This window comes from Salmo salar, chromosome ssa06 (genome assembly GCF_905237065.1).
Source record: "Salmo salar chromosome ssa06, Ssal_v3.1, whole genome shotgun sequence".
NCBI lineage: Eukaryota > Metazoa > Chordata > Actinopteri > Salmoniformes > Salmonidae > Salmo > Salmo salar.
In genome coordinates this window covers 42,865,215-42,879,309 of record NC_059447.1, presented here as the reverse complement: position 1 = coordinate 42,879,309, position 14,095 = coordinate 42,865,215, and the positions used below count along the sequence as shown (strand labels likewise).

Here is a 14,095-nt window from a genome sequence, read left to right as displayed (position 1 = left end):
CGATCAGCTGTCTGTCCTGTCTCCCTGTCTTAGGCGTCTCACAGTACGGACATTGCAATTCATTGCCCTGGCCACGTTTGCAGTCCTCATGCAGCATGCCCAAGGCACGTTCACGCAGATGAGCAGGGACCCTGGGCATCTTTCTTTTGGTGTTTTTCAGAGTCGGTAGAAAACTTAGGCCACTAAAGAGGCTTTTCATAACTGTGACCTTAATTGCCTACCGTCTGTAAGCTGTTAGTGTCTTAACGACCGTTCCACACTTGCATGTTCATTAATTGTTTATGGTTCATTGAACAAGCATGGGAAACAGTGTTTAAACCCTTTACAATGAAGATCTGTGAAGTTATTTGGATTTTTACGAATTATCTTTGAAAAACAGGGTCCTGAAAAAGGGACGTTACTTTTTTTGCAGAGTTTATATCTACATTAGGCAACAAACCAAAAAATCCTGCACCCCCTCCAAAAAAATAAAATCATTCCACTGTCTGACTGTAGCCTACAATATATTTTCTATATTTGCGGGTTAGGGTCAGGGCATCAGATTTTAGCAATGGGTTATTAGTAATTGCGGGCGGGTGAACAAACAGTTGACCCGCACACCACTAGCGCACAAAACGCATCTCACCAACACCATATAGTCCCAGTCACGGGACAGAAAGAAACATAAGGACAGTAGGCCCTAATGATAAAGACAATGCCACGTGGAGGCAAAGCTGTGTATGGCAGGATACAGCTATTGCTTGCAACAGACCTTTAACATGTAAATTCAGCCTAAAAATATATAAATACTATTAAGCATGCTGTGGAAGTATTTGCAATTAACACAAATCCCAGATAACTTTTGCCTTAAGTGAACACCTCATGGACAACGTGTAAAACACCATTAGAACAAACCACTTGTTTATGTGTCACACCAAAGTCAACAAAATCTCAATAACAGCATTTATTGTTTTTCCCTAATCAATTATAAATTCATTGGACAGGTACAGCCCTGCAAATCATTAGAAGAATCTGGAACAAAATAAGAGGGAAGATAAAGTCAGCTACAAATTTGGTGTGCTGACAAAAAGAAAATGAGAGCTGTACAAAAAAAGTTATGCGAATAATAATCCGGGGCAAGATTTAGATGTAGTGTTTTGTAAATTATCTTGTAAACAATAGGCATACAATATAGGAAGTAACAAATGTTACCTTGGAGACAATGAGTTGAACTGTAGACTGCAACACTGGCTGGCATGATTAGGCATTTACAGAACCCTAAAGCAATAACATACCCTCCTTAACACAAGGTTTTAAAAATGGCAACATACGCCAGCATCTCTGCTCCATACATCCAACCTTTTGTCCTGTCCCTGCTTGTGTGTTTAGTGATAACGAGGTATAGAAAAAGGTCAATGTCTTTATTGTTCACCTCTCAGCCACCTATTCAATAAAAACAGAGCATGGTTGTAGTGGTCAGTCATTGTTCCCTATGATATTGCAACGTTACAGAATCATGAAACATGGCTGAATGACTGCAAGACAAAAGGGGCATAAGGAAATAAAACGATAAATAAAAATAGAATATATATTTTAAAAAAAGTGATAGCATTTCTAGCACAAAAGGCCAGTCGTGGCTATGGAAGAAAATGCAATTGTTTGATTTACAAAAGCACATCAAATAAATTAAAGATTCATTGCAGGACAGCAAGAAATTACATAATCAAACGATGCATTAGACACATGCACAGAGAAATGTACATTTCATTTAGACAATGTGTACGTCCACAATTGCACCCTATTCTTCTATGGGCCCTGGTCAAAAGTAGTGCACTTTATAGTGCCATTTGGGACGCATACAATTTGTAGACAACATTTTCCAGGACTAGGCACCCCATTCCTCATAAAATACCATTGTGGTAGTGCCAGCACACCAGAAATGCATAATGCTTTGGGTTTGTTATAGGTATATGGGTTATATGTAATCACATGATCACTTCTTTACATGGTTTCCAGGCTGTCTCAGTAACAGGGGAAGAAATATTCAGCCACTTTAATACACAAATCAACACATCTCTTTAGAAAGCAAGTCAGTTTGTTTCAAAATGTCTTCCATGATCTTATGGGGTAGTTTAGTTTATTCATTAAATGTCTCAAAGTGCTAATCGGACTCTTAAGGAAAGGAAAGAAAAGAAGAGGGGAGAAATATGAGGAAGGCCATTCCACAGCTGTCCAACAGCAACCTCTATTGGCCAAGGAATAGCATCACTATGTTCTCCTCAAACTAACAAGGAAAACAACCCCCCCCCCCATTCCTCTACCTCACCTGGCAGTTCCCCAGAATGATTATAGCTGTTATTATACATGTATATATTGTTGTAAATATATATGGCCCTTATTGAAAGAAAACATGAGTTTCACATTGACAAGAAAGTACCATAATCTCTATATAGCTAAGTGGAAAGTGTTCTCAGTGTAAGTGAGCTGGCAGCAGCCTCCATTATTTGTTGCACTCATCAACCAAGGTATAAAACACAAGAAATAACCACACAAAGCATCCTCTTTGTAGTTGCAAATTTACACCTCTAAAATGAGTGCTCACTGCACTATACAATTTCTTCCTTTTACACTTTTTCCTGAGTAATACTTATCCTTGTAACAGACAATATCATTATTTATTTTTTGCTATTTCAGTTCTGGGCTATTCCCTGCCGCCATCATTGTTATTCTCATTATTACGCTAGCTACAATTGTAAAGGTGATTGCTAAAACCCTTAAGCTCATGGGAGAAAAAACAAGTTCATTGCTACTGTTTGCTTTAAAAAAAAAAAAGGTACTTTTCATTCTAACGATTAACGAGCAGACCAAAAATGACAAGAAACAGACTAAATACATAGATTTACTTAAAAAATATATTTAAAAAAATTGCATTTGAATAGTCCTTGAAGACCAGTCCTGGGGAGAGGGGTGGGTCATACACATAGCGGCAGTGTAATAATAATAATAATAATTAAAACTTCACTTAATAAAAATAAAATAGGAGCACAAAAAAAAAAAGTATGGACAAAACATGAACCTCCAACAGAATGCTGTCCCCTCCCAGGCCCTCATCTGTAGCTTTGGCTTGTTGGGGTTTTGGAACCTGTACTTACTGCCTCATTGACGTCGGCTAACAAACTAGTATATCCTGAGAATTCGGAGACTGGCGTCCTTATCCTGTGGTCCACCTCCCCGCAAGAGTCAGTGCCGTACGACAAGGCGCCGCGGCCGGCCGACTTGAACTGGGATCCAAAGGCCTGGGCAAAGTTCTCGATCGTGTAGGAGCCCTTAGAGGGGTCCAGAGAAGCCAGGTTCTGCGAGTCCTTCTGGCTGCCCAGGTCAGATGGGCTGATCTGGTAGGAGGAGGGGGAAGAGGAGTGTTGCTTCTCCATCTGGTCGGTGAGCTCCTGAGAAGGGGTAAGCTGCTGGTGGGTGGCAGGCTCCAGGTTGTTTAGGTGGAAGCCGTGCTGCGGAGAGGAGTCCGACAGCATCGCAAAGTGGGACTTTGGCACGGAGGAGGGCAGGGTGGGAGAGGCCACCGGCTGGCCAAAGCCACACTCCAGAGGGGATGTAGTGTACATGTGCTTGTCTGTAAAGAGTGGGTTGCGTTGGTGGGTGCTGGTGAAGGGACCTGTAGCTGGGGGCCCGGGGCCCAGGGGGAAGCCTGTGTTGTGGCTGGTGCGTTCCAGGGCCTGCAGCAGGAAGCGGGAGTACTCGTGCATAATGACCGTCTTGTCTCCAGACGGGCTGGGGGAGTCCGCATCGTGGCTCAGGTCAGAGCCATCTGCTGAGACAGGGTGCAGCGCTACGTGCTGGTCACTGAGGTCAAAGTGCACGTCGTGGTGCGAGCTGTCTGGTTTCTGGGTGTAGTGGTCCAGCAGACTCTGCAGCACCTCGTCAGGGATCCCTGACCTGTCGTGCTTGTCCACGCCCATGGGGGAGGAGTCTAGCAGACCCAGGGGCGAGTCGCTGTCCATCACGCCTGAGACCACCCCCTGGATAACCGACTGCTGGGACGACAGGTGACCAACGTTGACCTCATAATCGTTGGTGCTGCTCCCTGCCACCCCGGCCCCTGATGCTGCACTGTTGGCCGCGTTAAGGTAGCGTCTCTTCTTGAGGAACTGCATGGCGTCATCATAGTTGCTGCTGGTGGGAACCGATTTGGCCTCGGAGCCCTGCATGAGGCCCATCCCCACACCCTCACTCTGCTCCATAGTGCCCTGCTTGGCCTGCCCCAAGCCCCCCTGGTCCAGGGCCTTACGGTTGGCCTTCTTGAAGGCCATCTTAGGGGCTCGGCCGTGATGCTCGTGGTGCATACTGGGCCCTGGTGGAGTGGACGAGGACACAGTGTGATTCTCCACGCTGTAGTCATGGAGACTGTAGCCTCCCGACGGCGCCCCGTGGATGTGTGCTCCGCCCAGCCCTCCTGCTTCCGCCGGTACCGCCGCTTTCTTCCTCTTGCGCTCCCCTCCCTCAGAGTTTTTGGACTTGCCCCTCTTCCGGCCCGAGGCCCCAGTGTTTCCCTGAGTGATTCCGTAGCTGCCCTGCCCCATGTCCTCACAGCCCAGGTCCAACATCCCGGGCTCCAGACCCTTCTTTATGGCTTCTCCACAGGTTCGCTTGTGCTTGAGTAATCGGTCTGTCCTAGAAAAAAACTGCAGGGAAGAGAGACCATAAGTAGGGTACAGATTGTAAACAGCAGAATGGGATAGACACGAAGACATTTCCAGCCCGAGAAATATAACTTGTCAGGTCATGCCTCATGCCATAATGGAAGTGGGCATATTAGGATGTATTGTCCCTGAGGGGGACATTTGTTTTGGCCATTCAAAAGTGCTGCTGCCTCCACAGGTTAAAAGCAGACATGCATAATAACCACTCCCCTCCCAACACACGTCATCCTATTTCAGTAGATTTTTCATGTGGAGGTCACTACCTGTTGGCAGGTCTCACATCTGTATGGCTTTTCTCCACTGTGGGTCCTCTTGTGTCTCTCCATGTGGTATTTCTGAATGAAGCGCATGTTACACTGGTCACAGCAAAAAGGCTTCTCTCCTGTCATGGGAAACATCACAGAAAATCTAAAGAAAAATAACCATCTACAAAACATAGGTTTGCTCATTGTGTCATCCAACTATTAATTGACTGTTTGCCTCTGACACGTCATTAGTGTGCTTGACATGTGTGTGTGGGATGTATGACATGCCACTCACCGCTGTGGATCTTCTCGTGCCGCTGTAGTAGGTACTTCTGGATGAAACTCATGTTACACTGGCTGCACCTGAACGGCCTCTCACCTAAGGCAACAACACAGCCACACAGTTATGGTTACTAAGTTAAATCCTCTGTGTCTGCCTACTCTATTCAAAACTAATACTACACTGGATTAATTTCAAAGTTTCCTACAGTGACTTTGTGAAAAACTAGTTTTTCTAACACACAAGATCTATTCCAAACATTTCTGGAGATATTTTTGCTTTTATAATCTAGTGAGAAACTAACCGAGCCCACACTGAATGCTAGAAATGAACAGACATTTTGATCAGTGGCCTAGGTACTGTGTGAATGAGGACCTCCCATAAGATATGTCTGTCTATTCAATTCAACACAAATACTGAACTTCTTTCATTTGTAAATGTGAAAAATGTTCGAGACAATTTTTCATTAAAAAAAACAAACAGATTAAAAATGAGCCTAATTGATCAGTCAGTAGGGTCCTGGGTACCTGTGTGGATGAGGACATGTCTGCGCAGGTGGTATGAGCTCCTGAACGATGCACTGCAGTGCTCACAGATGTGGAGCTTCCCGTTGGGCCACAGGCTGCCTCCATCTGCATCCAGCATCATTGATTGCTTTTGGACAAAAGGAGGTGGTCAATTCAACTACCAAATGCAATTTAACTCATTAATTTAATGCATGATCGTTTCACTGAAGATAGAAACTAAGTTCAGGAAAAAAATACTTAGATGTAATGGATCCTAAACTATTGAAAAATGATGAAACAATGGATTCTCGTGCAAATTTCAGAGAATTAATCATATCTAAATCAAGGTAACTTAGGATGCATATCAAACACATACAACTTGAATAGAAAGGACAGTTCACACACCTTAGGCTCTCCACGTTTCCTCCGGGGCTTGCCCTCTTCACCATTTGACCTTCGACCTCTCTTTCCTGAGGACTCCTTTCCTAACCGACTCGGCAGCTGGATGACAAAAGGGAGGCGCAGAGTGAGCGAGAAGACAAAATTAAATGAGCACTTGAGGGAAGGGCCTAGTTCAGTCACATATTCACATAGCCTACATATTGCATGTGTACACAAGACAAAAAGACTCATGCAGCATTTAGTGAAAGCTCATTTGAGCCATTGCAGAGGGCTGCCTTGGGGAAGTGCCAGAAGGTAGAGTAATCAACCACATATTTATGGCTCCCTCTGTGCATCTCTCCAGACAGTTAAGCTGTCATTCAAAAGGGAGAGCTGCTGTTCATTTAGGATGCATATCAAAATGGCCTATATAAGGGAATAGGGTGTCATTTGAGACACACTTAGAATCCCATAGAAAAGGCCTATGCTTATTAACTAGTAGCTCAAGTGTAAATAGACTCATTAATATTCAGCATGTTCACCCACTATGAAGAGCAATCTTCAAACAAAAGGGTCTGTGGTTTAGGAAAGGGACACAAATTTTAATTACACTTCCCAACACCATATGGATACTAAGAGCATGGCTGTCTGAAATGGCATCCTATTTCCTATATAGTGCACTAATTTTGACCAAAGGCCTATGGACCCTGGTCAAAAGTATTGCACTATACAGGGAATAGTGTGCCATTTCGGACACAACCTATGAGTGTGGATGGGTGCATGTGAGAAAGACGACGGCGCTCTCAAATATCAACCAATCATTGTATTAGATCAGGGGAAAGGCTAGCCAAAACAAACCCGTCTCATTTCCGCAACCAAACGAGCGCAGGCTCAGTGGCCTCAAAATGGCTGCAAGCTCACATGCATGTCATTATCCTGAAAATAATAGCACCATTTGGGGTGCTCTGACTGCACTCCAAATGAAACTACTCATAACTTCAGTAGGGAATCGGCTTTTTGAGTGGAGAAAAATTATTGTCTTCCATTCTCCTCAATAATATAATCATACTTGTGTATAGATAACGCAGTTAAATAAAAGGTTAAATAAATAAAAAATCTAAGTTAATGTAATGTATTCTCCAAGATGTCCTTGGATAAACTTTTAAACCATATTTAGTGAGTAGGAAATGATATGTCTAGCTTTTCAATGAGCATGCCAAGTGCTGCCTAGTAAACCTCTGGAGCCTGGCTATTGTTAGGCAGAAAGAGCATGTGTGTGTGTGTGTGTGTGTGTGTGTGTATATAAAGACAAGGTGTGAGTACAAGCTCAAACAAGACGACCGTGTCCTTGCCAAGACGTTTCCATTCACACAGAGAGGCCCAATCCCAATCATTTTGGGATGGACATATTTTGCATTTAATGCCTTATATTTAGGTCACCATTACTAAATCCTCCCTCTCTGCTGCCCCCACCCTTTCACAAATTCCCCCTATCCATCAGTCTTTGGTAAGATTGGCCATTTTACAAGCCCACACCCCAAAAGGCAGGTGGACATCTGATCAACCAAACAGCCGGAGTAAGTATTAGTTATTTTTTTTACTAATTGTAATGCTGCAGTAAATTAGACATTTCAATAGAGAACATTTTCCTTTATTTTTTAACATAACAAGAGGGAGATTTGGTGTGGGTTAAGGCCATACACCATAGGCTGAAATTCAATTTTTGCATTTACCTATCAATTTTGAGATTTGTTGGTATTTTGGTCCATTAATATTATTTTTCAGAAATGTCCATAATGTCAAACTAAACTCAGCAAAAAAAGTTAACGTCCCCTTTTCAGGACCCTGACTTTCAAAGATAATTCGTAAAAATCCTATTAACTTCAGATCTTCACTGTAAAGGGTTTAAACACTGTTTCCCATGCTTGTTCAATGAACCATAGACAATTAATGAACATGCACCTGTGGAACGGTCGTTAAGACACTAACAGCTTACAGACGGTAGGCAATTAATGTCAGTTATGAAAATTTAGGACACTAAAGAGGCCTTTCTACTGACTCTGAAAAAAAACAAAAAGAAAGATGCCCAGGGTCCCTGCTCATCTTTGTGAATGTGCCTTGGGCATGCTGCAAGGACGCATGAGGATTGCAGATGTGGCCAGGGCAATAAATTGCAATGTCCGTACAGTGAGACTCCAAAGACAGCGCTACAGGGAGACAGGATGGCCACTGATCATCCTTGCAGTGGCAGACCACGTGAAACAACACCTGCACAGGATCGGTACATCCGAACATCACACCTGCGGGACAGGTACAGGATGGCAACAACTGCCCGAGTTACACCAGGAACGCACAATACCTCCATCAGCGCTCAGACTGTGCGCAATAGGCTGAGAGAGGCTGGACTGAGGGCTTGTAGGCCTGTTGTAAGGCAGGTCCTCACCAGACATCACCGGCAACAACGTCACCTACGGGCACAAACCCGCCGTCACTGGACCAGACAGGACTGTCAAAAAGTGCTCTTCACTGACGAGTCGCGGTTTTGTCTCACCAGAAGAGATGGTCAGATTCGCATTTATCGTCAAAGGAATGAGCGTTATACCGAGGCCTGTACTCTGGAGCGGGATCGATTTGGAGGTGGAGGGTCTGTCATGGTCTGGGGCGGTGTGTCACAGCATCATCGGACTGAGCTTGTTGTCATTGCAGGCAATCACAACGCTGTGCGTTACAGGGAAGACATCCTCCTCCCTCATGTGGTACCCTTCCTGCAGGCTCATCCTGACATGACCCTCCAGCATGACAATGCCACCAGCCATACTGCTCGATCTGTGCATGATTTCCTGCAAGACAGAAATGTCAGTGTTCTGCCATGGCCAGCGAAGAGCCCGGATCTCAATCCCACAGAGCACGTCTGGGACCTGTTGGATCGGATGATGAGGGCTAGGGCCATTCCCCCCCTCAGGGAAATTGCAGGCGCCTTGGTGGTAGAGTGGGCTAACATCTCACAGCAAGAACTGGCAAATCTGGTGCAGTCCATGAGGAGATGCACTGCAGTACTTAATGCAGCTGGTGGCTACACCAGATACTGTTACTTTTGACCCCCCCTTATGTCTGTTGTTGAGTCTTATGTTCATACAAATATTTACACGTTAAGTTTGCTGAAAATAAACGCAGTTGACAGTGAGAGGACATTTCTTTTTTTGCTGAATTTAGATGAAAATGTATATTTTCTTTAGTATATCATACTAGTCGTCAACATCAGTAATTTTAACCACTTTAAAATGCACATACAATCATTTCAAAGCTCACTACATTGAATTACACAATTTAAAAGCACATTTCATAGAGAATGCTACAAACTGGTCTATTTAGTAACTTACTTTGGAGAGATGGTGATTGGGTCTAAATAGGCATTTGACAGCCTAATTTCACTGTACTTTTCTTTAACTGCCATTTACCGAAAGTCAGACCCTTCCCACACATCAAGCAACTCCTCTTCCTCAGCTTCAGAAGCATCTGTCTTCACCAAATTCTGTATGGTTATGCTTAGTCACCAGACTTGCCCAAAGGAAATTGAGGATATCTTGTACATTTATTCTTCTAGGTAGGATCTTGTTGGGAAACACTTGCCAAAAAAGCTTTTTACGTACATCTATGCCTTATTTTACAGATAGAAAGATGAAAAAAGTATTTACCCACAATCTGCTCTGGACAAGTCCGGTCATGGAGTGTCTTAAAATGAAACCAAAATATTTAGGCTGACTTCATCCAGTGTCCAGAAAAATGGATTTGCGTGATATGCAATCATGTGCATATTTAATGATATTGCCCAATTTGCATATTTAAATAAAATTCATGAAAATGTGTAATACCAAAAAGTCATTTGTCTACATACAACCGGCAAAAGTTAATGGTGATACAAATAAGATCCCTATTGTGTGGTGCCTTGCCTTGAATTCTCTGGTTTAAAGAACATTAGTCTGGTTTCCCAGAAAACAGATTAAGTTTAGTCCTGGACTAAAAAGCTATTTCAATGGAGAATCTCTGTTGAGAAGGCTTTTTAATCCACAACTAGGCTTAATGTGTGTGTGGGAAACCAGCCCTATAAGTATCGATGTGTCAGAAGGCCTTACGTTGCCTAGGCTAAGGTCATGCACCAGCAGGTTCTGGTGGTTGCCCATGGACACCTCCAGGAGCTCTGTGCTCTTCCCCGGGCCTCCAGGATACAGCGGCTGACGGTAGTCATGTTCTGTCATCTTCTCCTGCTTGATGTCCATGGCATGGACATAGTCCCCCACCCCTCCATACTCCACCAGGCCGCCCACCCCGGCCATGCTGCAGTCTGGAGAGTCCCGCTCCTTCTTCAGGATCATCTCGTGGGGGCCTGGCAGGTCCTGCATAACAGACTGGGTGGCCAGCCGGGTGAAGCTGGTCACAGGGGGCAGGTGACTGAACATGATCATGCCAGGGGAGAAGTTGGAGTCCATGCTCCCATTGGAGCGCAGGAAGTCATTACCTAGTTTGTCTTGAATGATGCTCATGATGAACTTGGTGGTGGTGGTGGGCAGGTTCAACTAATGGGAGCCAACCGGAACCATCCTGGGGAAGAAAGAGCAGGAGCTGAAGTACAAGGCAACTTTATAGTCCATATGTTACAGCGAACGGAAATGTGTATTCTGCTCTAAAAATGTGTTTGTCGCACAGACACAGTTGAGATGTGAACAGGGTGAAGCTGCAGCGCAGCACTCCTGGATGAGTGGAAAGGAAACATTAACATCTGGGTGGCCTTCCCATCAGTGATATGATGGTTTGTTTTTGGTTTACATGTGACACCAACTCACATGAAATAAATTAACTGTCCAGACAGAGAGCGACTGGAAGAGCAGCCTTGTTACAATGGGCCGTCCCTGAGGAATCAGTTTCATGCCCTCTGATCTCCCCACCAAGTGCTTAGCCAGATTATTAATGAGGGTGTGTGGGTCAACAACAAACAGCCACGGTCTGGAGTCTGACTTGTGTGAATTATGGCATCCTAAAAACAACAGGGTGAAGTAGAAGGCTATTTTTAGAAAGTCTTCAGTGAACCTCAGATGTAGCTAAATTAACCTGGGTAAAAGGTATAGCCTATAATATGTTAAACCCTGACATCCTATGAGAGAGCGGAATGAACCTGAAGCTGCGTGTTAATCTGTCATCCTATTTGAGGACTAGGCTTATTAACTAAAAAAAGGCGAGAGCCCAGTTAGGTTCTACAGGTAGTGGGAAAGTCCATTTCTGTATTTTATTCTGAGACTACAGGTCGTCATCATCATAGGACACCATCAAACAAGGGCTTTAAAGTTAAAGATCCAAGCAAGAGTAGCCAGTACTAGCCACTGAAATACTATCAAGAAACTTATAGCTACAGGAAGATTAGGTTGATCTCACAAAATTAACACTTTTCTAAGCTAGCTAGCTAGCTACCATCATAACATGACATTTCAGATGACTGAGGTTAGTCATGTCTCAGCTGCTGTGCTATTTTACAATGCCACGAGGAATGACTGAGGATTCCAAAAGGCAAAATCAAAATGGAGTTTTTGGAATAAAGAGAACAACATCATCCAAAAACTAGTGCATCACCTTGAGCAAAACATCAGTGGCACTGATAGCTTAACTCGGTGAAATAGCTATAACAAAATATAAGCAGCAATTTCATAATTTAACATTGTCCAGACTACCATTACCTAGCCAATTTCTTGTATTCAGTTGAATGACTTTACAATAGTGTGTTTTCATTCACAAAACACAGTGAATTTGAATAGTTTCAGATTTCACGTATAACTTAATCGTGTCTCTGAACTTCATTGTCTCCACCAGCACAGCTAGCCTAGCTCTATTGCATTGGATGAAACTTGCTAGCATGCTGATACCAAATAAAACTAACAGCTAGCTAACAGATGCATATGTACCATGCTACAGTAAAATGGTATGCATTGTAAGAAAGCGTTAGTTGAAAATTAAAATGAATTCAGTGGTAAAACAAAAGTCATGACGTAGGCGGCAAATCGGTTCCTAGTGCTAAGCTGTGATTTATTCATCGAGTGTCATTCACTTGGGCTAGAAAGACCGCTAGCTAGCTACTGCTAACGTCTGGCTAGCCACCAAGCAATTAGCCATATGGCTAACCAGCCTGCCAGGCCTTTTGTGATGCAGGATCATGCAATAATTTGCTAATATGGACATCAGCATAACAGTAATACTCGGTAAAATAAATTAGACCATGTACTGAATTTAATATTACACCAAACATGAGGATCTGCCGTTCACGCCTAACGTAGTCCTACATCGATTCCAAGTTACGGAATTATTTAAAACATAATTTTGATTGACAAACTTGCGAGTCGGTGTATGCACGCGCAAGAAATTTCAGACAACACGGTGTGTCGTCATTCGTCAACATATTTTGAGCGCTTCATTTTTCATTTTTCGGTTATGAAATACATAATACCTGGCTAACTAATTAAACCAGTTGATATAAACTACTTGAACCTCTAACAGGCATTGGGTGAGGACTGAAATAAACCATAACTGAGCATACGTGCGACGTACCCATAACAAATGGCCCATGCAACTCAAGCGAACAATTGATGCTCGGCTCCAGCAACGGTATGCTATCTAGCTTTGCGCTTTGTTGTCTGTCCCACACTCTTGCCGGAGTTTCACATATTTAAACTCGCCCAAAATATATATTTCCTTTTGTCTTACCAGTACATGACCACCAATAGCTCTTTCGGTTGGTTTATTTCACCTTTGGTCGTCCGTTCCAATCTTTAGAGCCCAAACATTGTTCTCCCGCAGTGGCTGTATTCCTTCATTTTGTCTCAGCGCGGTGAATTATGGGTATAGCGGACGGGTCCTGCGAAGAGTCACAGACGGACGCTTGATCCGGGGCAGGGGAGCACTGGACCGGGAATTAACACGCAGTGCGGGGACATATGCGTTAACATTTTGAACAGCACTGTTGCCTACGTACACCAAATTCAACAGAAATATAAGTGTAATTTGGATAACTGAATGTGCTGTGCCATTTCATAAATTGTATGTGTGTTAGCATAATTGATAGGCCTAATGCCTTTTAACTACCTAAACCAGACTAATAATCAGATTAAAATTAGAATACAAAAATGGAATTTTATGAAAACGCTGTTATCAGTTTATAAAAGGGTGTGTGATTGGTTGTAGTTGCCTATGTGTAAATCAAATATGCAAGACACAGAAATAATAATGTGCAATGTTCCAGGATACCCATTGATTCTTGAAGAATATACATGCCTTGGGAATTTAGTACAACTGTCTATCATAACCCCAAAATCTAAGGTCGCATTACTCTATTCGTTGTTTAGCCTATGTTCTACCAAACAAAATGGTAGGGTCAGGCTTTTGAAATTACAGATTGGGAATTTAACATTTAGGGTAGACTATGCATCCACAATATCTAATGAGTTATTTCCTGAAACCTAGGTAAAAAAAAAAGTGTGCAGTGTGACAGTGTGAATAATGGTTTCTTAAAATGATGTTCCAGCCTTGAGGATATTTTGCCTCCCTCATTGTGTACACGTTTCATCAAAACTGTGACTGTCCCCCTGGGTCCCAATTACTGGAGAAATAGGACACCTCACCATCTCTTAAAAGTGTACATTGATAAAGCTATGCTATTCAATGATACTGTGCTGCATGAATATTGTGGCATATATAGCACAATATAAATCAATTCCTGAAATAGCTTTGGACTAATTAGTCACAGTGTAGTCTCCTGTGAACAGAGCAACCCTTAAAAACAAGTAGTGGTCCTGAAAATAAGAAAAGAGAATGAGAGAGGGAACAAGAATAGCCTACTAACAACAAACTTCGAACTAGCCAAGGAAGGAACAATCATTAGAGACATTCTCTGAAGTGATGCAGCATCTCTGAATTGGATATGAATAAGAGCCACATAGATCTACTGGC

General features: G+C 43.2%; 1 protein-coding gene across 1 annotated transcript; it reads right to left on the bottom strand.

Moving 5' to 3' along the window:
* Positions 1 to 928: 928 nt before the first annotated feature.
* LOC106607517 (zinc finger protein 281) lies at positions 929 to 13,031 on the bottom strand. The gene is made up of 7 exons (XM_014204546.2): positions 12,854 to 13,031; positions 10,240 to 10,705; positions 6,131 to 6,226; positions 5,747 to 5,873; positions 5,235 to 5,318; positions 4,958 to 5,076; positions 929 to 4,676 (listed from the first exon to the last, which is right to left on the bottom strand). Exons 2-7 carry the CDS (start codon positions 10,645 to 10,647, stop codon positions 3,087 to 3,089), a joined length of 2,424 nt encoding a protein of 807 aa, XP_014060021.2. The 5' UTR covers positions 10,648 to 10,705; positions 12,854 to 13,031; the 3' UTR covers positions 929 to 3,086.
* Between the last annotated feature and the right edge of the window lie 1,064 nt (positions 13,032 to 14,095).

Bases quoted from the DNA above. Each gene is read 5' to 3' on its own strand.
- LOC106607517 (XM_014204546.2), bottom strand. From the start codon at position 10,647: ATGAGCATCATTCAAGACAAACTAGGTAATGACTTCCTGCGCTCCAAT. The intron at 5,319-5,746 runs GTACCCAGGACC...TTGTTGCCTTAG, and splicing joins ACATGTCCTCATCCACACAG to GTGAGAGGCCGTTCAGGTGC. The intron at 5,077-5,234 runs GTGAGTGGCATG...TTCCCATGACAG, and splicing joins GCACGAGAAGATCCACAGCG to GAGAGAAGCCTTTTTGCTGT.